This window comes from Suillus plorans, assembly GCF_016647745.1.
Source record: "Suillus plorans strain S12 chromosome Unknown HD556scaffold_10, whole genome shotgun sequence".
In the NCBI taxonomy this organism is placed as follows: domain Eukaryota; kingdom Fungi; phylum Basidiomycota; class Agaricomycetes; order Boletales; family Suillaceae; genus Suillus; species Suillus plorans.
The window spans coordinates 182717-210558 of NW_024537394.1; the positions used below are offsets into that span (position 1 = coordinate 182717).

The 27842-nt window shown below is 46.4% G+C and overlaps 9 protein-coding genes across 9 annotated transcripts; 5 read left to right on the plus strand and 4 right to left on the minus strand.

Annotated features, from left to right (window-relative positions):
- The first annotated feature begins 860 nt into the window (after positions 1–860).
- On the plus strand, positions 861–1730 carry HD556DRAFT_1344422 (uncharacterized protein). Its single transcript, XM_041302205.1, has one exon. It carries the CDS (start codon positions 912–914, stop codon positions 1407–1409), a length of 498 nt encoding a protein of 165 aa, XP_041163946.1. The 5' UTR covers positions 861–911; the 3' UTR covers positions 1410–1730.
- Positions 1618–2824, minus strand: HD556DRAFT_60231 (uncharacterized protein). The gene has a single exon (XM_041311064.1). It carries the CDS (start codon positions 2634–2636, stop codon positions 1974–1976), a length of 663 nt encoding a protein of 220 aa, XP_041163947.1. The 5' UTR covers positions 2637–2824; the 3' UTR covers positions 1618–1973.
- HD556DRAFT_1219964 (uncharacterized protein) lies at positions 2805–3041 on the minus strand (the record flags this gene model as incomplete). Its single annotated transcript, XM_041296774.1, has 1 exon — positions 2805–3041. A coding segment is annotated over one exon (237 nt), but the record flags the coding sequence as incomplete, so codon positions are not given.
- Positions 3042–5681: 2640 nt separating this feature from the next.
- On the minus strand, positions 5682–7961 carry HD556DRAFT_1230953 (uncharacterized protein; the record flags this gene model as incomplete). Its single annotated transcript, XM_041297387.1, has 9 exons — positions 5682–6198; positions 6251–6342; positions 6395–6577; positions 6631–6926; positions 7125–7208; positions 7266–7354; positions 7454–7478; positions 7542–7830; positions 7890–7961. The coding sequence occupies 9 exons, from the start codon at positions 7959–7961 to the stop codon at positions 5682–5684; spliced, it is 1647 nt and encodes a 548-aa protein (XP_041163949.1).
- Positions 7723–9093, minus strand: HD556DRAFT_60543 (uncharacterized protein). The gene is made up of 3 exons (XM_041311073.1): positions 8115–9093; positions 7890–8063; positions 7723–7830 (listed from the first exon to the last, which is right to left on the minus strand). Exons 1-2 carry the CDS (start codon positions 9008–9010, stop codon positions 8006–8008), a joined length of 954 nt encoding a protein of 317 aa, XP_041163950.1. The 5' UTR covers positions 9011–9093; the 3' UTR covers positions 7723–7830; positions 7890–8005.
- A 2665-nt stretch (positions 9094–11758) lies between these two features.
- On the plus strand, positions 11759–12364 carry HD556DRAFT_1231107 (uncharacterized protein; the record flags this gene model as incomplete). The annotated part of the gene is made up of 1 exon (XM_041297402.1): positions 11759–12364. One exon carries the CDS (start codon positions 11759–11761, stop codon positions 12362–12364), a length of 606 nt encoding a protein of 201 aa, XP_041163951.1.
- An 889-nt stretch (positions 12365–13253) lies between these two features.
- HD556DRAFT_1525032 (uncharacterized protein) lies at positions 13254–17559 on the plus strand (the record flags this gene model as incomplete). The annotated part of the gene is made up of 8 exons (XM_041309246.1): positions 13254–14147; positions 14224–14400; positions 14455–14610; positions 14659–14766; positions 14818–14961; positions 15016–15432; positions 15484–15628; positions 15681–17559. 8 exons carry the CDS (start codon positions 13254–13256, stop codon positions 17327–17329), a joined length of 3690 nt encoding a protein of 1229 aa, XP_041163952.1. The 3' UTR covers positions 17330–17559.
- A 3209-nt stretch (positions 17560–20768) lies between these two features.
- On the plus strand, positions 20769–22781 carry HD556DRAFT_61169 (uncharacterized protein). Its single transcript, XM_041311085.1, has 13 exons — positions 20769–21009; positions 21058–21090; positions 21148–21167; positions 21220–21234; positions 21294–21332; positions 21394–21422; positions 21480–21493; positions 21543–21578; positions 21735–21794; positions 21853–21987; positions 22040–22271; positions 22328–22382; positions 22438–22781. The coding sequence occupies exons 1-13, from the start codon at positions 20937–20939 to the stop codon at positions 22642–22644; spliced, it is 948 nt and encodes a 315-aa protein (XP_041163953.1). The 5' UTR covers positions 20769–20936; the 3' UTR covers positions 22645–22781.
- Positions 22782–24633: 1852 nt separating this feature from the next.
- HD556DRAFT_61430 (uncharacterized protein) lies at positions 24634–26884 on the plus strand. Its single transcript, XM_041311091.1, has 14 exons — positions 24634–24884; positions 24955–25102; positions 25151–25183; positions 25241–25260; positions 25316–25330; positions 25382–25420; positions 25487–25515; positions 25571–25584; positions 25636–25671; positions 25834–25893; positions 25952–26086; positions 26141–26372; positions 26429–26483; positions 26539–26884. The coding sequence occupies exons 2-14, from the start codon at positions 25030–25032 to the stop codon at positions 26740–26742; spliced, it is 945 nt and encodes a 314-aa protein (XP_041163954.1). The 5' UTR covers positions 24634–24884; positions 24955–25029; the 3' UTR covers positions 26743–26884.
- Positions 26885–27842: the final 958 nt, after the last annotated feature.

Sequence of the window (27842 nt, forward strand, 5' to 3'; positions counted from 1 at the left end):
CAAATGTTCAGGTAGTGTCTCTCTGGCACATCAACATGGAGGTCCGCTCTCGTACGATAAGTGTTGGTCCACACTTGCTTCGCATGTTAAGTTCGCTCCATGCTCGCCCACAAACACGTTGGTACCCCATATAGAGGCTCTGTCGCCGTTGTCCTTCTGTCGAACTCTGATACGGCTGTCTCCGGCCGGATCTATGCTATGAGATTTGGAGTATTGAAGAAGTCGATCTGATGTTGATCTTGTCGAGCTGTACTACTAGTGCCATGTGACGTTGGGAACCCTGGATGGCATACATGTGCCAATCTCGGGGTGGGAAAGATAGCCGAACTTCTTTTAGTTACCTCCCCTGCTGCGCCTTGTGGGATCCTGGGGCACATCTATCCATTTTGGTCACTCCGACTCAAGGCGCTAATATTGGTTTAGTGATATAAAATGGCCCCTCTTCAGCTAGCTTTTTCTCCAGCAATCTGCTTTCATCAACTACCTCACATACAAGGTGAGCAGTCTGATCTGAGCTCCCTGACCACGACACGACTGACACCCTCCTGCAGCTTAACCGCAATCACCATCATAACCACCATGTACAACACCAACACCGAGCAATGCACCTGCGGCGTCGCCAAGTGAGTTTTGCCTTGCGCCATTTCAATGACCGGATTCTGACTGTCTCAACAGCTGCACCTGCCAGGCTGGTAGCTGCAGCTGCAAGAACTAAACCACGCGCATGTGCACTTGCCTTGCCGTGTATATAAACATAAACATATTTGCCATCCAACGTGACTCTTGTACTGTTTGTTGTATTGAAATGCCAAAGTTGCTTTAGTGTCTCTTGATAGAGTCGACAGTAAAGACTGCAACATCGTCCGGAATTCCGAATAGCCCTCGAGCTCGAACTCGTCACCTGCACGCTCATGCACAATTCAACACCCCATCGTCAAGCGCAACAGGCGGGACTGACTCTACTAGGTAGCTTTCTCCATATTCCGAAGCCTGCTTACGACGCCCCGTTTTTCTTCGCGATCGCGTTCTTCGTTGTCCTATGGCCTCCGTTGAATTCATCATTGAAGGAAGCAGAAAGTGCAGGATTTAGTTGGTCGGTCTGCGTGAGGTCTATGACTCTATGCAAACTGGATGCAAACTTGTGTGATGTCAGTGGGTTACTCAGATCCAGAACGTGCAGGGAAGTCTGGCCGAGTCAAGGCCGCTGCATGATGTCACAGCGATCACCCCACCCAAGCTCCATCCCGTCTGCCTGCCATCAGGATCTTTACCTCCATCTCTTCTTATCCCTGCGAGTCTATTACGCTTGCCTGTCTGCTACTGCGTTCGCCTATTTCCTACCCGCTGCCGATATCATGTTGTTATCTGCAGCTCACAGTCTGCGGCTGCTATGTCCTCCCTCCAAGTAACTAGATGACGGCAATCTGACAAGGGTGAGATTTGCATGACGGTTGACATGGATAGCGGGGTGCGTAACGGTGATTGATGTAGACGGCGGCAGGGCAGTGGTTGCAAATTGCAATGATGCAGACAGAACTTTGACCACCTGGAACTTTCCGATCACAGACCAGACGTTGCCCAGACGGCCCATTCTGGAAGTATCCCCAGACTTCATACAGGCTAGCCTCAATATCTAAATCTGAACCAGTCAGCCGGTATTAATAGTGTTGCCGCGAAGCGAACTGAAGCGAATTGAAGTGGAAATTTGACACACTTCGGTAGACTTCGTTGTCAACGAAGTTATTCGAAGTGCACTTCGAAGTACTTCGCGAAGTCAAGCAGAATAGATTACTAATCATATGTAGCTACCTACAGCATAATCTAAGACAGAGATTGGTTTTCGTTTTCGTTCACGAGCAGCTGCGCAAGTTCATCGAGCTTGCCTGCTGCCATGAGCTCATCTATGGCATTCCTAGATACTGGCCCTGAAATATTATAATCTACTTCTTCTGCAACGAGGTGGGATGTGAAATTCAACCGGTCTTGCTTGTAAGAGAACTTGAGTATTTGTAGAGCTTCGAGAACTGCTGGTGAGAGGTTGGCACGCCGATCTGTGCATGTCTCTTTGCTAGATGAGAAGACTCGTTCGGAAGGGACAGATGAAGCCTGCGCGGGAAGACCATCCATTGCGACACGGAAAAGCAGCGGGAATATATGTTCTTTTTGCTACAAAATATATTATATTCATTCAATGGATAGTTGAAAAAATAAAATCGTGCACGCACCTCCCAAAAACGAACAATGTCAGCTGTGCGTTCAGCCGTGGCATCAAGAAGCGCTGCTTCTTCATAGCGCTGCATTTCTCGCTCAGCATCTTTCCTGTCTTCCTCTAAATCTCGTTGTGCTTGCTCTTCCAGCGTAAGTGTCGGAGTTGACTGGCCAAATGTCAAGGAACGATTTGGTGCGGCAGTTAAGGTTGTGGTTGACAATGAAGTTGTTGAACGTCGAACACTCGTGTTGATTTTCGTCAAGCGCCCAAATCCTGCCATCAATGATCGCGCAGCCACAGACGTAGAACTGTCAGCGGAGTAAGGGAGCTGTAATGCTGATATGCACGGTGTAGGTACTCTTTCCCGTTCCAAGCGCATTGCTGTACGGTATGATGTCATCTGTAAATCAGACATCAGTGCTACCATTGCAAAAGACAATGAAAATTGAACATACCGCTTCTAATGTCCATTCCCGTGCCTTTCTCACATCATTCTCGTCCCAGTGAACCTTCATCCATTCAAGTTTCAAGCTCGGATTGATAGCTATCTAAAGTTCAGTAAAATTCCAGACACGAAAAGAATCTTGAGCGGACTCATTGCTAGTGCATAGATTCGTGTTTTCCTGGCTTGATGAATGTAATTAGTTAGCTTGTCAAGGCCGATTCCGATATAATGGGCAAGTTCCCAAATGGTTCCCTTCAGCTCGGTCCATTTTGTCTGCAGGAGTTCATATGCAGGAAGGGCCATTGACAGGGTCGGAGTACGCTCACTTGCAAGTAGCTCTTGAGCTGCGTGAGGGACTTCAATAATCTGGTGAATGTCCAACAGGAGCAGTCGAGTCTTGCAGGACACCTGCATCTTGCTGCATTAGGATTGGTGGTGTCGAAGCAGGTTGTGCAGGGCCCCACATCTGCTGCAACAGCTCAACGTGTTGCATGGGCATCATATACTGGGCATAGTGATTACCAGGAGGTACATGCAGGGGCGGAGAGAGGTTTCGCAAAGTCTCGAAAGAACCATGTGGTGTTGTTAATGGCGAAACTGATGGACCATGACTGTTTGTAGGCTGTGCGGCTGAGTGCGAAGGAAACTGTGACCGACTACTAGGAAGAAAACCTGCTGTTGAATGGTACATGGGAGTAGAGAATTTTTTGTTTCGAGACACGGACAGTGAGAGCCTACTTTTAGTCTTTAGGGCATAAATTTTGATTCCGTTGTGGAGCCGACTTGGCGAATGTTCGAGATCATGCACGAAAAGCTTATATTGAATGTACATAGTATGTACAGTGATGTCTTATGATTGAAATATGATAGAGACAGGGGGCACATAGAGGTCTTCAGACGTGCAGTGATGATGATTAATCTATGTGATAACTTCGATTCACCTCTCGAAGTGGACGGAGTGGCACTTCAAGCTTCAACTGACTTCGGAACAACGAAGTCAACCAAATTCTCACGTTTTCGAAGTGAAGTGAAGTTACCTCGAAGTCACTTCGCTTCGGCGGCAACACTAAAGCCGTCTCATGAGATCTCCCTCATCAATTTCGCTCATGTCATTCATTCCGTACCACTGCGCAGCCCTCTGTGGTATAAGCTACTGTTTCTCTAATCAATAGATTGTCGCTCACCTGTCGACGAGAACTTTGTCCTGACAGCTTCCGCATTCTCCTGAATTTCTCCACCCTTCTTTGTATTGGCACCAGCTTAGTATACTTTATTGCCTCCCACCCATTGAGAAATTCCCTGACAAGTCCCTTGGCATTGATATATTGGTCACTTGGTCTTTGCATGTGCCATGTCTTCTAGCCCGACGCCGGGCCGCTGGCCAGACACCAAAACACACCACGCTGGGATTACTTTTGCAGGTAACCTGTTTTCTGGAGTGCTCAGTGTTCAGGCACTAAATAATTAGACTGCCTTGTTGCGAACATGTGGAGTCAAGTGGTGCAGAAGCACACAGTAGTTATAACCCGATGTCTGAAACTCACTTATACGGAAGCAAGTCACCAAGGTGCGGTATTGCGGATGACAGAGCGCATCATAGTATATGGGGTAATCAGATACGCCATGGGTAATCAGTGGTGGACACACGAGTGGTACAGCATACTGAAAGCAGTGTAAGATAACGGATGTATGAAATTTGGTGGTGGCGCATGCCCAGGCTGGGAGGATCAGCCGAACTAGAAGTTGCAGGACGTTCTGGTGGCAATTTCTGCATTTGGCTTGAAGTTGAAGCTGTTGACGCTGTAGCGGCACTCATTCGTTTGCCCCCAGGCAGTCTCGCGAACCTTGGCTGGCTGCAGTCAGGATTTCCTGCAATCGGATGTGTTCTGTGATTCGTGTATTCAGTTCAATCATTGTCCCATCTCGAGGTAGCAAAAGAGCGCCGGCGATAGTGAGAAGGTGGTCCTTGCGCTTGTATGATAATAGCAAGCCATCGAATGTCTTCGTTTTGATGTCTTCCTCAATGCGCAAGAGCCGAATTCATGAGTTAGTCGATCCTTACAGTTTTCTCTTCAGAGAGCTGGAGGAGCTGCTGTGACTTGACAAGATTCCTGCAAGACACATGCAGACCCTTGTTCCAGTCTTTGAGAGTCTGCCGCGCGTCCTGTACTATCACATTAGCGGCATTGCAGGAGCTCGAAGAAGATATGATCATACCTTGTGTGAGCTTGCAGCTACTGAAATCATTTGCTTGCAGGTGACATTCGAGTGCAGCCTAGATCCTGGACTCGTAGTAGACGGTGGCCCTATGTCACATGAGCCCAGCTCACCGCTCAATGTTACTTTGGAATCGATTCTGTAGACAAAATTACGAGATAGTGGACCATGGTCACGAATAGAAAAAGTAACAGGGTACAGTATTAGCCTCCATCAGAGATCTGGCCGGCGGAACGAACGAGGCGAGAACATTAATGTTGATGTAAGGTCTACATCAAATGCATTATGCATTAATATTTGAATATTTAATATCGGTTTAGACTTAGCTCGCGTCGGAATTAACTAAGTATCATCTGTTCTTTGCCACTGTGTCTCTGGCTGCAAGCTCCCTCAGTACCAGTAGACACTGTGATGGGTCTGTCATCATGAGGTCACTGTCACTCGAAGTTTTCTGCAGATGCGGTCGACTCTCCTATTCGGTTCCTGTTCCTTCGATATCTGCCAGTGGTGAAGTTTCTTAATAATAATGCACTAAATACGTTACGAGGGGCTTGCAATGGATGGCATGGTCAAGTTGCAATCGCTTTCGTAAATTTCCTGAAGCTTGAACAACGGTCACGAGCTTGACGTGCTTCAAGTTCTTCGTGATCTACCATGCTACCCCGGGAGTCAGAGCCAATACGTATTCCTACTCTTTGCGCTCCTCTACGATATCATCATAACCAGCTTCAGGCAGAATCGACTGCAGAGCCCCTAGCACATGATAGAATAAAATGGTCACCAGTGGCGTTTCTAGTCCTGGGAATCCGTCTAGGTATTTTCTCGAATCGGTTGCAAAGAGATGGTGCGTGAATCTGATGATGGCAGCACCAAGTTGCCAGGATGTAGTTGCTGAGGTGCATCTACAGAAGCAGTGGGGTGGACTGGCCAATGAACATGGGGGATAGGGGAATTGGGGCGATTTTCATGATTGTCTGGTTCTAAATTGATGATGGGCATCGGAGCATCCGCCTCGGCAGAGAGGCCAACAGAAGTACCAAGCTCAATCGGGCCAGTATGGGCTTGAGGGTTGCCAGTGAAGACTATTTGACCGAGCGTCATGACTTGCTTCCAAGCGCCAGCAAGACGACACAACAGTTCCTGGGTGATGTTTCCAAACAACCGCCAGATTAGCCGCCACGACCATATTGCTTCGTCCCTGATGAGAATGATGCTGCTGAAAATCATCACCAATACGACCAGTGTCACAGAACCAACAATGGTCCTAGAAGTTTTATCTCCAGCCGTCCACCAATCGATCGAGAATGCCGCAAAGAAGAAGGCCATACTAATATATTGATGTCAGGGCCTCTGCCTATTACGTTAGGGTGCAGACTTACCCCCACATCAGCAATGCCTTTGGGAGGCTATAAATTATAGCCAGTTTTTCCAGTCCGTGTTTTCTGTTGTGAAGTCTTCCTAAAAATTCTGCCTGAACAAACTGCTATAAGAAATGTTTCAGTAAGACGGTTGAATATACTGACCGCTTCTGTGACTGTACTTTGTCCAGAAATTCGATCATGTGCGACAAAGAACAGGCCGACGGCTATGCTCCCCAAGCTCGTCACCAAGGACATGTAGCTTGCCATTTGAATGGCATCTCTACCGCCTCTATCAACAGTGTTGATGGCGAGAAACCCGACGTTGGCGTTGAGTAAGACAGTGGCCTGGCTCGACGATGATCACATGAAAGTTGATAACAACGAAAATCTGGTCTTACTAAGAGGTTAGAGTCCTGGAGCTGCCCTTTTAATTTTAAGCAGAATTCTCTCCACTGTGCTTCATAAATAACCTCGTCCACAAAAATCTTGTGCAGTTCTTGAACTTGAGCCACAGGGTCAAGGAACAGAAGGGGTGCGAGAATGATCATCAACGGTGATGGTTTATATGACCAACCATGGACCGATTGTCCAAGTATCACTCTCACGCAATCTTCCCCGTGATAATTCACAAAGCAATTAGAAACTTTAAAATGACCGTGAATTACAGTTAGATGTATAAACGAGAGAGCACTGACTGAACGTATACATGATGCGGCCTTAAATCAACATCAGTGTGATGGAATAGATCGAACTCAGGCTCAAGGCTCACCAATGACAATAGCAGTGTGACCTCGTCGCATACTCTGGTGTACAGGGGGAGTCTGAGTAGTATGGACTTTGAAAAAACGGGATTAGCGTATGGCGCCCGTAAGGAGGTATCAAAGTAGCATACCCTTGATTTTGTCAACCGCAGAAAGATGATCCTTGAGTTCAATGGCGTCAAACGCCGCACAAGACTTCGGCGATGTTAAGTGGTCTACTCATTGCGACCGTATGCATCAGATCAAATTATCAGATCAAGGAGAGTACTGACCACATGTCGCATGTACCAACATATCTTTGAGCTCATCGACAATGTCTTGTGTAACCGGACACAAGGTAGGAAAGTAATCCCAATGTTTCCTACATTGTATGTCAATTTACTTGCATATGGCCTAGAAGTTCATTAGGAATGGGACGGCGAGGTAAATATGCTGTGCGAACCTTTACCGGAACACACACCAGTATTGTGCTTCAACGGCAAGCCCTGGTTATCAAAAGAAGGACAAGCCGTCAGATCCGGATCCCCTTAGAACTATTAGCTACCCACATATATGTGAGAGGTTGTTAATGCCTTTACATTCTGAGATGATATCTTCGGGGTTAAAGTCATCTAGCCAAAAGAGGCATCTGTCGCGGTGATTGGCAAAATAATAGCAACAGATGACAGAGTCGCCACCAAAGGTCTTGGGCTCAACCACAAGGTCCACCTGCCCCATGTCGAGTGAGAGGTTCCCGTCCTCGATGGCCTGCTGGAGTTCGTTCAGCAGATAGTGCATGAAATATTCGATGTCATCGCATATATCTGGTTCACAAACATTCATATCTGTGAATGTTCTCTGCGCATTATAGCTCCAAATCAGATGTCAGTCGTCAATAATTCATTAATTTGATGCACCGTTTCTTGGTTCACAAAGTAACGGGCACCCTCTGGGTGCACAAACGCAGTCCATTCTTCGGGCACATCCATGCTTGAAAGAGTTGAAGTGCGGCGACTGAAGGTCATAAAATGACTTACCTATGCGCAGCCAATGTCAAAGCAGGGATGGTAAAGTCGGTGACCTTGTACTCTCTTTAGAAAGTCAGCTCTTGGGTAAACGCAAGAAGGCAGACTAATGTTTACCGGAAACGGCACCTGCCATACCTCCTGATATCATCTGGAACCATAGAGCTTAGCTGCGGGCCATCATATACTATGACAACCTCTGAGGCCGGTACCTGCTCATTGTTGCCGGGGGGAGCAGTGTAATGCACATGATGATCTAAACATTGACCTGGTATTACTATCGGTATAGCCTGGGCAGACGAATCCAATGGAACAGAACCCATATTCGCGGATTCATCCGTGATACTATATGCGCTCCTTCGGTGAGGTTTGATTTGTCCTGTGTGTTTTCGATATGCAGTTTTACCAGTGCGGACTTTCGAAGCATCGTTCAGGTATCCTCGTGGTCGTTCATGTGTTGTGGATATTCCATGGAGGCCAGGAAGGCGTGAAGGACCTGGACCGCTGGGCTCCTCCAATGCCCCGTCCTTGGGGGGTATCTCTCCTTTCACAGAACTCTCCTCCATATGTAGAGACATGTGTAAACTTGATACAGAGCCTTGATAGTGCCCATCCGTCTGACTGGCACTGACTCCGTATCCTATCGTTGTTTGATTGGCGTCCGACGGAGGGATGGCTGTACTGTTTCGTAAAGGTCGTGGATGTCGTGAATGGGATCTTGTGTAAGGATCGTCTGAGGGCAATGGAGGCTCCTCTCCAGCTTCCCGCTCCATTTGACCAGGCGGCAGAAGACTCAGGCAAATGGGTGAATCCTCTCCTTTGATAACCTCTTGAGATCGCGGGAGCACCCCGCTTCGAAAACGAGTGCTCCGATCACCGAGCTTCAAATGACCTGGTACAAAGCGATACAGTGAAGACAAGACAACAAAGAACAAACCAGTAGGGCGACGTGCAAGTCGTGAAAGCCATTTCTTCAATATGTTGAAAATGTGGGTGAGATGGCCTTTGATCATGGCGAGCTATTGTACAGTAGTACAGGCAGGGGAGTTACGCTGAGTATGGTGGACGATAGGTTACGGTTCGATTTGCCGATTTGCCGCAACTTATTTTGAAGTCCGATCAATGTTTGTTCTAGTCTTTTGAACTATTTGTCAGTACACCTTTGGTACACCTCAAATATTCCCGTCACAAGAGGTCACAAACGGCCGTGTAATTACATGGACATAGTTTGACTGCTCTAAGATTTGATTACGGACCGACCCTGGCCTGACTCAGTCTTAGAGACGATAGACGAATTCATGCCTTTACAATATATTGTTCAAATGGCACCCTTGGCAGCACTTTCTAGTGCTTCCCACGGTCTGTCAGACCTGGTTTCCTTGTAGGACACAACATGTCTCTGAGACATCCCCATCAGGAAATTGACCTGAAACTGTTATGACCAGATGTATATGACAAACAAAACACATTATTGTATGTCTAGCTTTACATCTGAATATTCTTATCATTGTATCACACAAATATGAAATAAGATATGATTTTATAAGGGAGATATAATTCTGATGCGTGTATTATAAGCTGTCAGCAGTATGATTCAACCATTATAATTGGCTGGCATTGAAACACATTCAGCTGTGAAATTATATGATATTATCATGGTGTCACACATATATGAAATAAGATATGATTTTATAAGGGCGATATAATTCTGATGTGTGTGTTATAAGCTGTCAGCAGTATGATTTAACCAGTATAATTGGCTGGCATCAAAACACATTCAGCTGTGAAATTATATCATTTTATCATGTTGTCACACACATATGAAATAAGATATGATTTTACGAGGGAGATATAATTCTGATGTGCATATTATAAGCTGTCAGCAGTATGATTCAACCATTATAATTGGCTGGCATTGAAACACATTCAGCTGTGAAATTATATGATTTTACGAGGGGGATATGATTCTGATGTGTATATTATAAGCTGTCAGCAGTATGATCCAACCATTATAATTGGCTGGCATTGAAACACATTCAGCTGTGAAATTATATGATTTTACGAGGGAGATATAATTCTGATACATGTATCATTATATAAGGTGATGGCACTGTGATAATGGAACATTTCTTGACTGGCCTTCAAAACACATTACTATGTTTAACTTTAAGATCAGATGATATTATCACAAGTGAGATACTATCTAACATATTTAAGCGCGGACAACAGCTCGGTATCAATTGTGTTCAGCCCATCAAGCACTACTGTGACCATTGTATGAAAGCTCCAGTGAAAATTGCCTTGAATTCATTGTACATACACCTTTAATTCACACAATAAGTACTCGTACATTTTACAGGTCTTCCAGCCCTGATCATAAGCAGATCTTTGAAATGTCATCAAATAACAATGTCCGCCTTATTCAAAATACCTTCTATTGCTTTCATTTCTATATTTTCGATCATCAGCAACGCTCTATATACCACAAGGAAGGAACTCACGCATGGCCAAATGGAGACTGTGGAAGCGCGATAGAGCCAAATTACCTGTTCATCAAGATAAAACTGATGCGCCCATAACAAGAACGACGCAAAATTCCATTTGCGAACCACAAACCATCATGCCTGCAGTACCTCCACACTCCTGCAGATTGCCCTTCTTCATCTAAACCCCAGACCCTGGTGGTTTTTGATGTGATTTCATTTCCGCAAACTTCAGGCATGAAGTCATGGGGATCGCCATAACTGTAAGCAACTATGAGTCCTGCTTGTCAAAGTGAAATATGATTATACCCCGTAGCAAATACTGTGATATCTGCCTGTAGCTCGGTGCCATCAGCAAATTGAAGGCCATTTTCTGTGAAAAACTCAATTGCGGAAACTGTTCTCGATTTGAATATCCCTGTCGATAATAGATGTACTCGCTCCGGTGTCTGGAAGCTGTTGAGAGACATCTTCGTTATGTATCAGAGGTACACCCACCGATGTGGTAGCCACCGCTGTGCTCCAGGTAAAGGGACATACTACCTACTCCATGTATGCCAAGATTGGTTTCAAAGCCAACCTTAAGCCAATCCATCTAGAATCGCCCTGTGACTGTGATTAATGTATCTGGAAGTGAGCCTTCGAATCGTCCAACATACTTGTCTGCAGTCTCAGCAACCATAAAAACCATATGTTAATGCAGCCGCCTAACAACTGCCCAAGGTAGCGAGGTATTGTAAGTACCAGCCAGCTCAGTGGGGAAGTCGTCATTATAGACCGCTAGGCAAGGAAAGTCAAGTCAAGCTACCGACAACCACAGGAACAATTACCGCCTAGCATTGCTGCCACTGACACCGTCGAGATCACGAATGTCGACGATCATTGATACCTAGTATTCCGTGAGATATGAAAATGATATAACTTGAACCAAAGAACACACATTGTGATGTTGACACCGTGACTACAGAAATCTTGAGCAATGTCGTGTGCTGATGAAATATTTAGACCTCGTTCGATACAAAAGATACGACAAACCAACCAGAAATGCAACAGCCGACTACGATTGCTTTTTCTTACCAATATGATTAGCTGCAGAATTGAACTCTGACAAGTGCACGGCAGACCCTTTGAAGCTTGCCTGCGTCCATGAGTCACGTTTTGATGAGTTCGAGCATTACATACCTTCCCAGGGATGTCGGGAACTTCCAGGCGACTGCCAGATCCAGTGGCAAATAAGGAAAGAGAAGTCCCAGAGGTTAATCCTCTGGGACAAGAAGCATGTGTATCGTATCGTGCATATCGTATCGTTCAACAACCCTTGCTGTAGACACTAATGCAAGGTTGATGATTGGCACAGCAGGAAGTTTCAAAACCTGTCATTCTGCCATGGTCTCTGTCCTAGGCGCTTCCAGCTCGTCTCCACTCTCTATCCTGTCAGCCACGCAGCTCATTGCCAAAAGAGTCTTCTTCCAGGATAACCAAGTGAAAGGGCACCGCCGGTTTGGAAGAGAGGACGAGCTTAGTAAGACGCTTGATGAAGTAAACTGCTTGTACTGGGGTGGATCCTTGGTTGGGATGGCATATATGTTTGTTGATGAGATGCTGAAAACTGGTAAAGTGAGCCAGGATGTTGTGGATCTTATACCACATCTTCGTGTTGTTCGTGCTGTGCTGGCTATCCCCGATGGTCTTGATGGCAGCCTCGATGCTATCTATCTTGTAGAGGAGAAGATCCACGGCAGATTCATCAAGTATATCAATAACAATTCCACTGTTGCTGCTGACAGCCTTCACGGCCGAGAAGTAGTCATTGGACTATTCCTATGCTTCGTACAGCATGTCCAATATCAGCTTACCAATTCAATGGTCATGCCGAGTCGCTGACAGCATGCTTTCAACAGCGCAGCATCACAAGAGCAAATGGTGGGTCATTCGATTTCGATGACGTCGACGAAGTGTAGATACCGTAACCAAACCTGACATGTGTCAAGATACCATGATTGATTAGTTAAAGGATGACATACTGGCCCTGGCCAGTCTTCTGGCCAAAGATATTCAGGTTGGAAGACATTTTGAGAACGTAGCATGTCTGTAGAGTGCACGCTGAAGCGCTGATGTGTGATTGTGACAGGACCGTAACATGGTGAAAGTAAATTATAGGTATACATTAATAAATTTCACAGTACTGAAACAAACATCGATCGGAATTCAAAAATAAGTCGCGGCAAATCGGCAAATCGAACCGTAACCTATCGTCCACCATAGCTGAGTGACTCAGAGTAGTTTCAGAGCTAGCCAAGGTACCAAATATGGCTCCACGACACACTCAACGGCAGTATCGGAGAAGGGCCCGGCCCGATCGATCGTTGAAGTAGTAATTGGAAGACTTTCCATAGGATTTAGAAACTCCAGGTTCAACTGGCTCGAGTCGCTGACACGATCTGTTAGGTTGGGCTGGACTGAGCGTTAGCTCGGGATGGGACGCAAGCAGATGGAGCCGCTCGGGGGCGGGATCTACATGTTGTACTAAGGACAGAGCGACTGACCTCCTATGGTGCTCCACTTGGACTCAGGCGTGCACTCCACCTGACCTCATTTTCTCACACATTGTCATACTTTCGTTCTATGTTGTAAGGAACCAACTCGTGTTGACACCATGTGGCATGTGTAATCTCCGCTCGGATCGGCCGCAGCCCCCAGACTTCGCCCAGACTACTCCGTGCCAAGACTGGCCAAATCTCTGACATTCACGGTCCCATCATTCTCCTGTAAAATGTCGAGGCCCATTCAAATTACCACGCCCCTGCGAGAGTTTAAAAGCCATGAAGAAGCCGTAAGGGCAGTCGCAGTTTTCCCCGATCAACGACGGATGGTTACAGCCTCGGAGGACATGACACTTCATCTATGGGACTTGAAGACAGGTGTTGTGTTGAAGAAGAGGTGGCATCACAATGGGGTGGGGAGATTGGCGGTATCACGAGATGGGCAATTGATAGCAAGCGGTGATGAGGGAGGAGAGGTCATGGTCTGGCACGGAGAAACTAGCGAATTGCTCACTCAACCCATCAACGCTCACTCCGAATCTATCTTCTCACTGGATTTTATTCCGGATGGCACAGTGCTGGCCACTGGTTCATGGGACGGAATGACGAAGCTGTGGGACACCGAAACCTGGCAGCAGCAAGGAGATCCAATTAGGTGCGATAACGCTGTCAACTGCATACGATATTCACCGTCTGGTCAACTTCTTGCCATTGCAACCAGAAACAATGTCGAGATTTATAATCCTAGCTCGAGAGAATGTGTCGCATCCTTCAAGGCTCATACATCATGGAACTCATCACTCGCGTGGACGCCAGATGGCACACGCCTTCTCACAAGCGGCGGCAATGCTGATCCTACCGTACGTGAGTGGGATGCATTGTCCTGGCAGCAGGTCGGTATTCCTTGGACCGGTCACACTAGCTATATCCATGCCATTGCTGTTAATCCTGCTGGCACACTTGTCGCATCCGCATCCGATGACAATTATGTCCGTCTTTGGCGGCTCTCAGATCGACGAACGATTGCTACCTTCAACCATAAATCCCCGGCAGCATGCGTCACTTTCTCCATAGATGGCAAGCATATCCTCAGCGGAGGTTGTGACAACATGATCTCAGAGTGGGTACCTCGGGGTATTCATCCAAAGGCATGTTTTCGTCCCTGACTCATATACCACAAATTGAGCATGTTTCGTGCAGATCCTAACCATCATGACAGCTCGCATTGCATGCTTAGATGGGGATTTGTCTACCGCCGAAAAACTTCTCACGCAAGATATCAACACCGATGCTTACAACCACACTTCCTACGCCCATCGCTCATTCGTTTTGTCCCGACAACACGACTGTGACCACGCCCTTCAGGATGCAATCAGGGTGAGCTATACCCGTTGAATGGTCCCCATACAAAAGTCTAATCGATGGTGACAGTCCATCAGCATCCAGCCCTCGTTGATAGGTTATATCTCCAAGGGCATCGCCCTCTGCGGAACAGGTCACATCCAGGGTGCGAGAGCAGCATTTGATATTGCATCCACGTACACGCACCAAGATTCAGAAACCATTCATTTCCTGCTCTTGATCAAGGTATGTTGCAGTTGCTTCGCATACTATCTACCTCATTCCGTGTTTTAGGCCATCGCCCTCTTCAGTGCGGATCAACATGAGGAAGCAAACCTGCTCCTCAAAGAACTCACTACCGGTTGTCCGAATACCGATACTCGCGCATGTCTTGTAGTGCAAGTAAGTATCATGCAACTATGCTAGGTCATCAAGTACCTAATCGCACATCAGGCATATCTACGCGTTCAACTCGGAACCAAAGCCTTGAATGACACACGTTACAATGAAGCCGCCGACCATTTCACTGCCGCTATCAACTTCGATGCTTTCTCATCAAAATCAGACATTCATGAAATATACGAGGACTTGGTCGTGGTGCGTTAAGATGATGCATACCTAATGTTTTTTATAATCGAGTGTTTTGTCCAGCTCTTCGGCTGGAATCTCAAATCCTTGTGGCTCACTGCACACCAGAAATGTTGTCATGCACTCCTCCGGGCAGGTAAACTTCAAGATGCTGTGAAATCATACCAACACATGATGTTTTCGAGTGACAAATATACAAAGGCTGACTGCCTTGACTGGTCCAACGGCAAGTCTGGTGTCCTAATGTCGCGCAGGCTACATTTCTCACCCGCACTTCACTCAGCTTTCACGGAAGAATGTGGCACGTTGTGTTCTACCAACGGAGATGCCGCCCTCGCTGCGAGCAAGTACGACAAGGCTATTGACCTATATTCGGCAGCGATCGACCTAGATTCTGCATCCGATGTCATCTTTGCAAAGCGTAGCAAAGCAAAGTTAAGTAGAATGCTATGGGAGGATGCGCTTCTCGACGCGCTAAAGGTGCGATGGCGTCTATGTTTTCTAGCCCACGTTGACTTAGGCCATGCATAGGTCATAGAACTCAATTCTTCGTCTCCTATTGGATACCAGTTGACACATGCAGCGCTGCATGGCGCACAACGTTATGACGAAGCCATCGAAGCTTTCAAAATCATGTTGTCCAAGTTGGACAATTCTTCCGAAGCAGAGATACGAGGTGGGTCATGGAATACCCTGCATGATCTTGAAATTCCTGTCTCATTCTGCAGATCTGCGTCAGCAGTATGTCTGTCCGTCTGAGGTAGAAGAAGCCATTCAAAGAGCTATTTGGATTGAACTCGAATACACCCCACTACGTCTACTTAATACCTCCACGGGTCTTTTGTGCGATCGAGCGGCACAAATAAATGCCTTCAAAACGAGTCCAGAGTACAAGGGATTCCTTTCATCCACAACGAAGCATTCAGACCTCAGAACGGAATGCATCAAAGACGTAGTCGCGACGTACTTCCGCTGCATCCTGCTATCACACAGGTGGGACGAGACGGAAGCGCTGCTGCACGACATCCAGGATAAAGATGTTCGCGAGTTGAATGGACTTGGCGGCATCGTGAAGTTGCAGTCTTTTTGCAAAGTCGCTCGTGATGCTGGGTATTACTGGGCATGGATGGACACGTGCTGCATCGACAAGAAGAGCAATACCGAGCTCCAAGAATCGATCAACTCCATGTTCATTTGGTACCACCACTCAGCGCTCACCATCGTGTACCTTTCGGACGTCCCGCCTTCATCCAAGTCTGGCGCTCTGGCGAAGAGTGAGTGGAATAGACGAGGATGGACCTTTCAAGAATTCCTCGCTTCCAAAGTCATTCTCTTCTATCAGAAGGATTGGTCTTTATATCTCAACGATCGCTCCTCAAACCACAAAGAGTCTCCTGCAATCATGAAGGAGTTGACGGATGCGACGGGCATAGATGCACGGGCCCTGACCTACTTCTGTCCAGGGATGAGCGACGCCCGACAGAGACTTCAATGGGCGTCAATGCGTGTTACAACGCGTCAGGAAGACATCGCCTACTCATTGTTCGGCATCTTCAAAGTTCGTCTGCCTGTAGATTATGGTGAAAATAAGGAATTCGCGCTCGGGCGTCTCCTGCAGGACATTGTGGCACAGTCAGGCGACATTACTGCCCTCAATTGGGTCGGACAATCATCCGAATTCAATAGCTGTCTTCCAGCCGATATTAGCTCTTATAACACTCCTCCACACACCCTTCCATCATTATCCGAAGATCAGATTCAGACAGCTATCTCTTCGCTGCGAAAAAATCCCGTGGTTGAAGGTTTAGCCTCGACACTTTACGACCGGCTCGATGACACGAGTGCTGCTCGTTTCGCTAACCGCAGGCTGCATTTGCCATGTATTACCTTCCGTGTCACAGACATCAGTCTGAGCTACGGTCTATCCCAGGAGACTCGATATGAAGTCAAGGCAGATGGACTTCATGACCTGCTGATCACCACCCAAGAGCCTATTGTTCAGTTCTCGCGTACAAGGCCCACTCAGCAAACCTTCGTGCTTGTCCGTCCCTGGGATCGGTATCATCTCCTTGAGCTACCTGACGTTGCAAACGTGCCCGAAGTTGGAGATGATACGGAGAGTGAGGAAGATTATTGGACGCCGCCTTCTTCTCCGTCAGACGAATCACCTAGCCGTTCTCTGGAGATGGTTGATTTGGCATCACCAGAATTGCGGTTGCTTGTTCGCCTTGGGCGGCCTTTTAGCGCATTTTTGCTCGCGCGGCAGCGCGGCAGAGAATACAAGAGGGTCGCGTCGGATCGTGACATCATTGCACAGGTCAAAGATGTGGCTTCTGTTCGAGACTTAATGGACATCAGGACGATAGAAATACTGTAGATACATAATATTTTCCCAAAAAGATCAGGGATCTGAACGATTTTATTAGCACCTCGAATATATACTAACAAGCATGCTGTATTACTAGACTACCTCCCTCTCTCTCTTTCAATGTAGACCATGGAACTTATCTGCACCACCTCTCCCTTCGATACCCCTAGACAGATACCCTAAAAACTTTAAACTTCAACTTCCCGTACTATCCTTGAATGGAGAAATTTGAACTTGAACATCCTGTATTTGACAAACATTTGGGGCTTTGACGGCGTTCACATGAACGTTGCTCGATGACAAATCAATCAACCCATAATACTATATGCCGGGTGCCAGTGGCCGCCAATATGCTCAAATCTTGAAAGTGCTCGCAACTAGTGCAGTTAGTTGGTTTAGACCCGGGGGATACCGCACCAGGTAAATTAAGCGACAGTTACAATATGGCAGAAATCCCTGAAGGAGCGGGTTCGTCGAGGCACTCAGAATTCCGGACGACGTGCCGTGCAGTCTTTACTGTCAGCTTTATCAAGACTCGACGTCGCTTTACTAGAACAACTCTGGCATTTCAACAGTACAAACGGTACAAATCACGTCAAACGGCAAACTCGGAAATATTTATGTTTATATACACGGCAAGGCAAGTGCACATGCGCGTGGTGTTTAGTTCTTGCAGCTGCAGCTACCAGCCTGACAGTTGCAGCTGTTGATAGACAGTCAGAATCAGGTCGTTGAAATGCCTCGAGGTAAAACTCACTTGGCGACGCCGCAGTTGCATTGCTCGGTGTTGTTGTTGTACATGGTGGTTATGGTGGTGAGTGCGGTTAAGCTGCAGGAGGGTGTCAGTCGCGTCATGGTCAGGGAGCTCAGGGCAGACAGCTCACCTTGTATGTGAGGCAGTTGATGATTAGCAGATTGCTGGAGGAAAAGCCAGCTGAAGAGGGGCCATTTTATATTGCTGACTATCAGCGGCGCCGCAAGTCGGAGTGACCAAAATGGCCAGATGATAAGCAGATAGTGCATTCGTTTCCGTCAATCCCAGGATTGTCAACACCATCATGATACGATTACAGGGCCCCAGGGCGCCGGGAGGTAACTAAAAGAGTCAGTTTTGCTCCAGTCCGACAAGATAATCTGAATAGCTGTGGCACGTGCATGCCACCATCCAGGGTTATCAATGCTGCAGGGCACCACTGAAGTGAGAGATCAACTTCTACTCCAAATACGATAAGATAGAAGTATACCGGCCGGAAACAGCTGCACCAGAATACGGCGACGGAGCCCTTGTACAGGTTACTTACTTGACCAATGTGCTGGCCCATTGTAATCTTGATTTCAAGGCACGAAACACGTGTGTGGGTGAGCTTCAATGGAGTGAAGTTGACTTCTAAGCTCAGGTACCTAAGTACCTGGATGGCTCGAATGCAATACAAAAGTAAGTGATAAAAGCAGCAATATTAATCACAAACTGTCTGACAATACATACTTACACCGTAACAGCGCGAGCCCGCACCTCGTCTGATCACGTGCAGCGATTCCTGTGGACAAGTCACGAGATCGCGACCAGCATGTGCAAACCTATTAAAGCCGTCTCATGAGATCTCCCTCATCAATTTCGCTCATGTCGTTCATTCTGTACCACTGCGCAGCCCTCTGTGGTATAAGCTACTGTTTCTCTAATCAATAGATTGTCGCTCACCTGTCGACGAGAACTTTGTCCTGACAGCTTCCGCATTCTCCTGAATTTCTCCACCCTTCTTTGTATTGGCACCAGCTTAGTATACTTTATTGCCTCCCACCCATTGAGAAATTCCCTGACAAGTCCCTTGGCACTGATATATTGGTCACTTGGTCTTTGCATGTGCCATGTCACACTTCTAGCCCGACGCCGGGCCGCTGGCCAGACACCAAAACACACCATACTCCGATTACTTTTGCAGGTGACCTGTTTTCTGGGGTGCTCAGTGTTCAGACACTAAATAATTAGACTGCCTTGTTGCGAACATGTGGGGTCAAGTGGTACAAAAGCACACAGTAGTTATAACCCGATGTCTGAAACTCACTTATACGGAAGCAAGTCACCAAGTGCTAGGTGCGGTATTGCGGATGACAGAGCGCATCATAGTATATGGGGTAATCAGATACGCCATGGGTAATCGGTGGTGGACACACGAGTTGTACAGCATACTGAAAGCAATGTAAGATAACGGATGTATGAAATGAAATGTGGTGGCGGCGTATGCCCAGGCTGGGAGGAACTGGAAGTTGCAGGACGTTCTGGTGGCAATTTCTGCATTTGGCTTGAAGTTGAAGCTGCTGACGCTGTGGCGGCACTCATTCGTTTTCCCCCAAGCAGTCTCGTGAACCTTGGCTGGCTGCAGTCAGGATTTCCCACAATGTGTTCTTTGATTCGTGCCATTCAGTACAATCATTGTCCCATCTCGAGGTAACAAAAGAGCGCCGGCGACAGTGATAAGGTCATCCTTGCGCTTGTATGATAGCAAGCCATCGAATGTCTTCGTTTTGATGTCTTCCTCGATGCGCGAGAGTCGAATTCATGAGCTAGTCAATCCTTGATAGCTTCCTCTTCAGAGAGCTGCAGGAGCTGCTGTGAGTTGGGAAAATCCCTGCGAGACACCTTGTTCCTGTCTTTAAAAGTCCGCCGCGCGACCTGTACTATAAAATTACCATTGCAGGGACTCGAAAAATGCGCAATCATACCTTGTGTACCCTTGTAGCTACTGAATATTCTTGCAGGTGACATTCGATTGCAACCTGGATCCTGGGCTCGTAGTTGGAGTCGGTAGACGCCCTATGTCACATGAGCCCAGCTCACTACTCAATGTTGCTTTGACATTGAATGCTGTAGACAAATTCACGAGATAGTGGACCCTTGCCACGAATAGAGATGGTAACAAGGGACGGTAGCCTCCATCAGAAATCCGACCGGCGGAGCGAACGAGGCAAGAACAATATTGAATATTGAACGTTGAACAGTCGGAATTAGTCATCCAAATTGCTTCCGAGTCTATGTTTACCGAGTACTGTACGGTCTACCTCCGAGTCAGTACTACTATGTAGTAGACATCGTGATGGGTCCGACCAAATTTGATCATGAAGTCATTGTCACTCCGGCTCACTCGAAGTTTCTGCAGATGGCCGAGTCTCCTATTAAGTTCCTGTTCTCTTCGATGGTGAAGTTTGTAATACTAATAACTTCAAGGACTTTCTCATCGTACTACCGTCCGTGTTATCAGTGGACAATTGGTAATTCACTAGCACGAGATGGCCACGTTCGTACTAGAAACCGCATGATTCATTCATTCATGACGCCTACCTTAAGCTGCCTGTATCACCAACGACTGGAACTTTACTGAATCCTCGTGGGAGGTTTTCCCTGATGGAAATTAAACTATCATACTTTTGAATTATCTAGGCTTCCTTTTGTTTGATTTTGCACCGCAATGCGTTCTTCGCCCGATCATCGGAGGTCTAGATGTCGATCATGCAGATTTTGGCGATATCATTAGGTGATGAACAGTGATATATCTAGCACGAATGCCATCGTTATACACCACCAACATTCCCCACTGGTTCACTCACCCATCCCTCGAATATGCCTGTGGTCTTAAATGATCCAATTTATTGGCCATTAATCGATTCGAATATTTTTTTGAGCTATTGGATAGGTTCGTCGCATCAAGATATCTAGTTCTAATTGACTTGCGGTTTTGTAGTTGCCGCTGCTGCTGTCGTAGTATACGATTGGGGTGAGCAGGACAGTGTTCGAAATTCGAAAATTGCTGATATTCTCATGGTATTTTCAGTACTAACAATTGACCAAGAGGTAGGTCAATGTTATCGCTGGAGCAGCCAACTCGCTAAGAATGGCATCACAGATTGAACTGATCTGGGTGAGTGATACGAGTCTGTATCAGAAGAAAAACAGGAGAACACGATAAATTCGTGACAGAAGCAACGCTGGTCCTTCATGACTGTGCTGTATTTGGTTGTTCGTACCTTGTTGTGCTATAGCATAGTTGGCAAGTTGTGCTGACTTCAAGATGTTCTAGATACGATATATTGGAATGCCGTTTTCTCTGTACGTGTCGAGGCCAACATATTACCACCGTGCTAATAGTTCATCCCTCACAATCAGTATGAATTTTCTGCGTATGTGTCATATGCACTGTGTTTGATTCTTCTGACCGGCGGCACACAGGAATCATGCCATTAGTCTCGCTGACAGATACAGTAAGTATTCCGCAACCATCTCATCCCCATTTAATGAATACACTCATGTAGGGGTGAGTGAGATGCCAACCATTGAACTTGGCTCAACATAATAAGTTAATAGGTGTAAGTCGGAGTATTTGATCCTAGTATGAGGGTATTCGCTAATTGGGTGTCCCAGGCAATATTATGACCAATACACTGAATTGGATAAGTGTGGCCGTAGCTGCCATGTTGGGCGGTGAGTTACCCAGCTAAAATACCTCAACGGTATCGACTCAATCAAAACATGATGCAAGCCATCATGACTATTCGGTTGTATGCCATGTATGAGAGATCAAGAATTATGCTTATGTTCCTTGTTATTGTTTTCTTGGCTGTCAACATTGCCTGCGGAGTAATCACGGCAATTGGACTCAAGAATGACCCAGCAGGTAGGCTTTACTTGTTGACTTGAAGAACACATCTAATTGGGATAAACACCAGTGGAAGTGATACTCTCTGGTACACATGTGTGCGAACCTGTTGGGACCGACCAGCTCCTCGTTTCAATAGTTTGGATACTCAACAGTGTTTGGGAGTTCCTTGCACTGTGTCTTGCACTCTGGATTGCTGTGAAACAGTTCCGTGGCCTGCGACGACTCGACTTATCGACAGGATCGACCATTGGGGACTGTTTCAGAGTGCTGATACAATCTCACGTGCTTTATTTTGCAAGGTGAGCTTGTAATGTGAATGTGGCTATCATTTCTGCTCAAGTTCCGCACATGTTAGCTTCGCTGGTGTCTCCTGCCTCCAGCTTATCAGTGATCTCTCTCCAGCAATATTGGTGCGCCTAACTGTCACTGACATCTACGTGTAATCACTGCTCATCATTTCTGTAGAATTCAGATTCTATCGGAGTTCGGGTACTCATTGGGATTCTTCAAATTATATCGGTCATACAGATGTTTGTGCTGGGACCACGCCTCATCCTTAGCGTTCGACAACTTAACGCCAAACTCGTGGTCGACTCCGCTGCAGAAACTTTTAGCATGAATTCGATTGTCTTCCAGAAGCATGTACATGTGTCAACTAGCAGTACCATCTAGGGACGTACTTACTGAGTGGTCTGCAGGGAGAAGACGTTTTGTGGAGGATCCGTCGTGGTATTTATTTAACGTATGGTGTTTATTTAACATATGGCGTTTCGAAGTATGTCTATATTTCTTGTTGCATCACTACTAAAACCAAGTAACTACCCACCCACGCTTACGCCAAGTGGTAAGCTGAGAACGTCTAGCAACCAATTCGGTCTTTGATGCTCGATACACGAGTGGTACAGCATACTGAAAGCAATGTAAGATAACGGATATATGAAATGAAATGTGGTGGCGTATGCCCAGGCTGTGGCGGCACTCATTCGTTTGCCCCCAAGCAGTCTCGCAAACCTTGGCTGGTTGCAGTCAGGATTTCCTGCAAGATGTGTTCTTTGATTCGTGCATTCAGTTCAATCACCATCTCGAGGTAGCAAAGAGCGCCGGTAATAGTGATAAGGTCGTCCTTGCGCTTGTATGATGATAGCAAGCCATCAAATGTCTTCGTTTTGATGTCTTCCTCGATGTGCGAGAGTCGAATCTATGGGCTAGCCAATCCTTGACAGCTTCCTCTTCAGAGAGCTGCGGGAGCTACTGTGAGCTGGGAAAATTCCTGCGAGACACATGCAGACCCTTTTTCCGGTCTTTAAAAGTCCGCCGCGCGACCTGTACTATGAAATTATTACCATTGCAGGAACTCGCAATCATACCTTGTGTACCCTTGCAGCTACTGAATATTCTTGCAGGTGACATTCGACTGCAGCCTGGATCCTGGATCCATAGTTAAGTCGGTAGACATCAGGGAAAACCTCCTTCACGAAATCAAGGTAATTCCAGGTAATTCCATGGAATTCCACTGAAATAAAAGTAAACGAGATTATTCAACTGCGGTCGGAATACCTTAGAATTACTTTAAATTTTCCATCATGTTCCATTGATTATCTTGAATTCAGTCAACGTCAAGATACACAAATATCAATTACATTGTACTAATTCAACAAAAATGCCGCCATCGAAAGACGTCAAAAAGATCAGCGCACCACTATGTACAAACGACTCATCACATATAACTTCAGAAGTAGTGATGTGCCGGCCCGGCTATGGCCTGGCCTGGGGCGGCTTGGGCTTTCGAAAATGCCAGGCCGAGCCATGAGCAAACGTAGGTATTCATGTGGATTATCTTTTCCATCGGAGGCCAATTTTCGACATGGCCAGCGACAATGCGGGGGGTGTGAGGAAACTTTGCGGCGAATTTGCGAAATATTCTCGACTGTGTTGGAGCGAATGGTAGAGCGGACAGGTATAAATGGGGAGTGCTGCGTAAAATGGTGGGTGCGAAGGTGCGGATGAAACGCAGGGTATCCCTGATAGCGTCACTAACATGCGTAAACTCGACATGACCCTACAACCACCCCACTACTCGTAAGAATTTGTTGGGAAAAGAATGAGCTTGAGCTACGCACCAAAAACCAATCTGCAACACATGAGAGGGTCACTGCCGAGCCACCGAGGCTTCTCATCAGAGCCAGTGCTTCCAGCCACCAAAGAAGGCGCTCTCCATCGAAGAAAGCCTCAACTTCCTTAGCGAGCGGTGATTATGTGACATGAGCCCAGCGCGCTACTCAATGTTACTTTGACATTGAGTGCTGTAGACAAAATCACGAGATAGTGGACCATAGCCACGAATAGAGATGGTAACAAGGGACGCCGGTGGCCTCCGAATCAGAAATCCGACCGGCGGAGCGAACGAGGCAAGAACACAGTCATCCAAATTGCTTCCGAGTCTATGTTTGCCAAGTACCAGTGTCACTACGGTCTACCTTCGAGTCAGTACTATGTAGTAGACATCATGATGGGTCTTTGATCATGAAATCATTGTCACTCGGAATTTTCTGCAGATGGACGAGTTTCCTATTAAGTCTCTGTTCTCTTGAGTCGATGGCGAAGTTTCCAATACTAATGACTTCAAGGACTTTCCCATCGTACTACCGTCCGTGCTATCAGTGGACGATTGGTAATTCACTAGCATGAGATGGCCATGTTCGTAGAAACCAACCACATGATTCATTCATGACGCCCACCTTAATTAAGTTGCCGATATCACCAACGACTGGGTGTTCAAGCCTAGTAACACGTGACTTGTTTGGAAATTCCACAATATTAAACGTTAAACCATCATACTTTGCATTATCTAGGCTTCTTTTTGTTTGATTTTGCACCGCAATGCATTCGCCCGATCATCAGAGGGTCTTGAGGTGGGATTAGATGTCCATCTTGCAGATTTCATTACTACGAGCGCTGATCATGAGGCAATGAACCTACTAGTGGTATATCTAGCACGAACGCCATCGTTATACACCATCAACATTCCCCACTGGCTCACATACCCATCCCTCGAATATGCCTGTGGTCGTAAATGATCCCATCTATTGGCCATTAATCGATTCAAATATTTTTTTGAGCTATTGGATAGGTTCGTCGCATCAAGATATCTAGTTCTAATTGACTTGCGGTTTTGTAGTTGCCGCTGCTGCTGTCGTAGTATATGATTGGGGTGAGCAGGACAGTGTTCGAAATTCGAAAATTGCTGATATTCTCATGGTATTTTCAGTATTAACGGTTGGCCAAGAGGTAGGTCGATGTTACTATTGTTGGTGCAGCCAACTCACTAAAGATGGTATCACAGATTGAACTGATCTGGGTGAGTGACAAAAGTCCTATATCAGAAGAAAACACAATGAATTCGCAACAGAGGCAACATTGGTCTCTCATGACTGTGCTGTATTTAGTTGTTAGTACCTCTTGTTGTGCTATAGCGGCATGGTCGGCAAGTTGTGTTGACCCCAAAATGTTCTAGATACGATATATTGGAATGCCGTTTTCTGTGTACGTGTCGAAGCCAATAGATCAGCACCATGCTAATAGTTCATCTCTCAATTAGTATTAATTTTCTGCGTATGTGTCATACTATGCGCTTGTTCGATTCTCCTGACCGGCGGCACACAGGAATCATGCCATTGGTCTCTCTGACAGATGCAGTAAGTATTCCGCAACAATCTCATCCCCATTCAATGAACACGCTCTGTGATATGTAGGGGTGAGTGAGATGCCAACCTTTGAACCTGGTTCAACATAATAAGTCAATAGGTGTAAGTCGAAGTGTTTGATTCCAGTACGAGGGTGTTCACTAATTGGGTGTTTCAGGCAATATAATATACAATATACTGAATTGGACGAGTGTGGCCGTAGCTGCCATGCTGGGTGGTGAGTTACCCAGCTGCAATACCTCAGTGGTATCGACTCGACTGAAACATGATGCAAGTCATCATCATTGCTCGGTTGCATGCCATGTATCAAAAATCTAGAAGCATGCTTATCTTCCTTGTTACTATTTTCTTGGCTGTCAACATTGCCTGCGGAGTAATCACGGCAATTGGACTCGAGCATAGCCCAGCGGGTAAGCTTTACTTGTTGACTTGAAGAAGAACACAGCTCATTGGATAAACACCAGAGGAGTTGATACTATCTGGTACACATATGTGCGATGCTTTTGGGACCCAGCAGCTTCTCGTTTCAATGGTTTGGATGCTCAACAGTGTTTGGGAGTTCCTTGCACTGTGTCTTGCAGTCTGGATTGCTGTGAAACAATTCCGTGACCTGCGACGACTCAACTCATCGACAGAATCGATCATTGGGGACTGTTTCAGAGTGCTGATACAATCTCACGTGCTTTATTTTGCGAGGTGAGCTTCTAATGTGAATGTGGCTATCTTTTCTGCTCAAGTTCCGCACATGTTAGCTTCGTTGGTGTCTCCTGCCTCCAGCTTATCAGTGATCTCTCTCCAGCAATATTGGTGCGCCTAACTGTCACTGACATCTACGTGTAATCACTGCTCATCATTTCTGTAGAATTCAGATTCTATCGGAGTTCGGGTACTCGTTGGGATTCTTCAAATTATATCGGTCATACAGATGTTTGTGCTGGGACCACGCCTCATCCTTAGCGTTCGACAATTTAACGCCAAACTCGTGGTTGACTCCGATGCAGACACTAGCATGAATTCAATTGTCTTCCAGGAGCGTGTACATGTATCAACTAGCAGTACCATATAGGAACATACTTGCTGCAGGGAGAAGACGTTTTGTGGAGGATCCGTCGTGGTATTTATTTAACGTATGGTGTTTCGAAGTATGTCTATATATTTCTTGTTGTATCACTACTACAACCAAGTAACTACTCACCCATGCTTACACCAAGTGGTAAGCCGAGAACGTCTAGCAACCAATTCGGTCTTTGATGCTCGATATTGAAATACAAATACAACGAGAATCGGTGCAACCACCCAAACATCAACCAAAATATTATGTTGGGGCCCCTGCTAAGCACGACCATCGGAGTAAAGCGCCGAACGTTCAGATATCCATGCATACACCGATCACAACCGTTTCTAGGGCAAGCAAATGATCACTTGAATGAAGCGTACCGCGATGTCTCGACGACCAATAAGAAACAAAAACCTGTGGGTGCCGGTGACCAGCGAGTTATTGATATATCGCATGAATCAACACAGGATAATCTTGAGGAATGAGCGGTGATAATCAAGATTCTGAAAGTCACATAGATTTCATTAGCATTCCAAGCTTTTTATTTATCTAGATCGAGTGAGGCGAAGTGACCATCAGTGAAATACGATGTTCTGCACAGATCTGTCAAATGTACAGTGCCCATATGGTGTCACAGCTTGGTCCCTTCTGTATGATAGTGCAGTGATGCACAGAGCCCCGCCGGGGCCCCAGTGGAGCGCCACGGGGGACTCGGCTGAGTCAGCTCACACCTGATCGAATGGCTTCTCTTTGCCACCTGTGAAAATTTCTGTTTCTCCTCCCTGAGCAGGCATCGTGGTGGGTTTTTGAAGTCACGACGTTTTCTGTTGACAACCGACCATTCAGTTTCTGTTATCTTCGATGGTGAAGTTTCCAATACTATTAGTTATACAGACTCGTTTCTGTCGAGACACGTACTAACTTACTTCAAGGACTTTCCCATCGTACTGCCGTCCGTCCTACCAGTGGACTACTATTAGTAATTCGCTAGCACGAGATGGCCAAGGTTGGCCTGATATAAATACCACGGATTATCGAGAATGTCGAGTGACGTAGCTATCTCTCAAGGAGGCTATCAGAAGTACTGGTCATGAGTCTACTTACCATTG

Coding starts and splice junctions, on each gene's coding strand:
- HD556DRAFT_60543 (XM_041311073.1), bottom strand. CDS start 9,010: ATGATCAAAGGCCATCTCACCCACATTTTCAACATATTGAAGAAATGG. Junction 8,064..8,114: donor TATGGCAGGTGCCGTTTCCG/GTAAACATTAGT, acceptor GACTTTCTAAAG/AGAGTACAAGGTCACCGACT.
- HD556DRAFT_61430 (XM_041311091.1), top strand. CDS start 25,030: ATGCCTGTGGTCGTAAATGATCCCATCTATTGGCCATTAATCGATTCA. Junction 26,087..26,140: donor ACTCGAGCATAGCCCAGCGG/GTAAGCTTTACT, acceptor GATAAACACCAG/AGGAGTTGATACTATCTGGT. Junction 26,373..26,428: donor CACGTGCTTTATTTTGCGAG/GTGAGCTTCTAA, acceptor CGCACATGTTAG/CTTCGTTGGTGTCTCCTGCC.
- HD556DRAFT_1344422 (XM_041302205.1), top strand. CDS start 912: ATGCACAATTCAACACCCCATCGTCAAGCGCAACAGGCGGGACTGACT.
- HD556DRAFT_61169 (XM_041311085.1), top strand. CDS start 20,937: ATGCCTGTGGTCTTAAATGATCCAATTTATTGGCCATTAATCGATTCG. Junction 21,333..21,393: donor TGACTGTGCTGTATTTGGTT/GTTCGTACCTTG, acceptor AAGATGTTCTAG/ATACGATATATTGGAATGCC. Junction 22,272..22,327: donor CACGTGCTTTATTTTGCAAG/GTGAGCTTGTAA, acceptor CGCACATGTTAG/CTTCGCTGGTGTCTCCTGCC.
- HD556DRAFT_60231 (XM_041311064.1), bottom strand. CDS start 2,636: ATGGTAGCACTGATGTCTGATTTACAGATGACATCATACCGTACAGCA.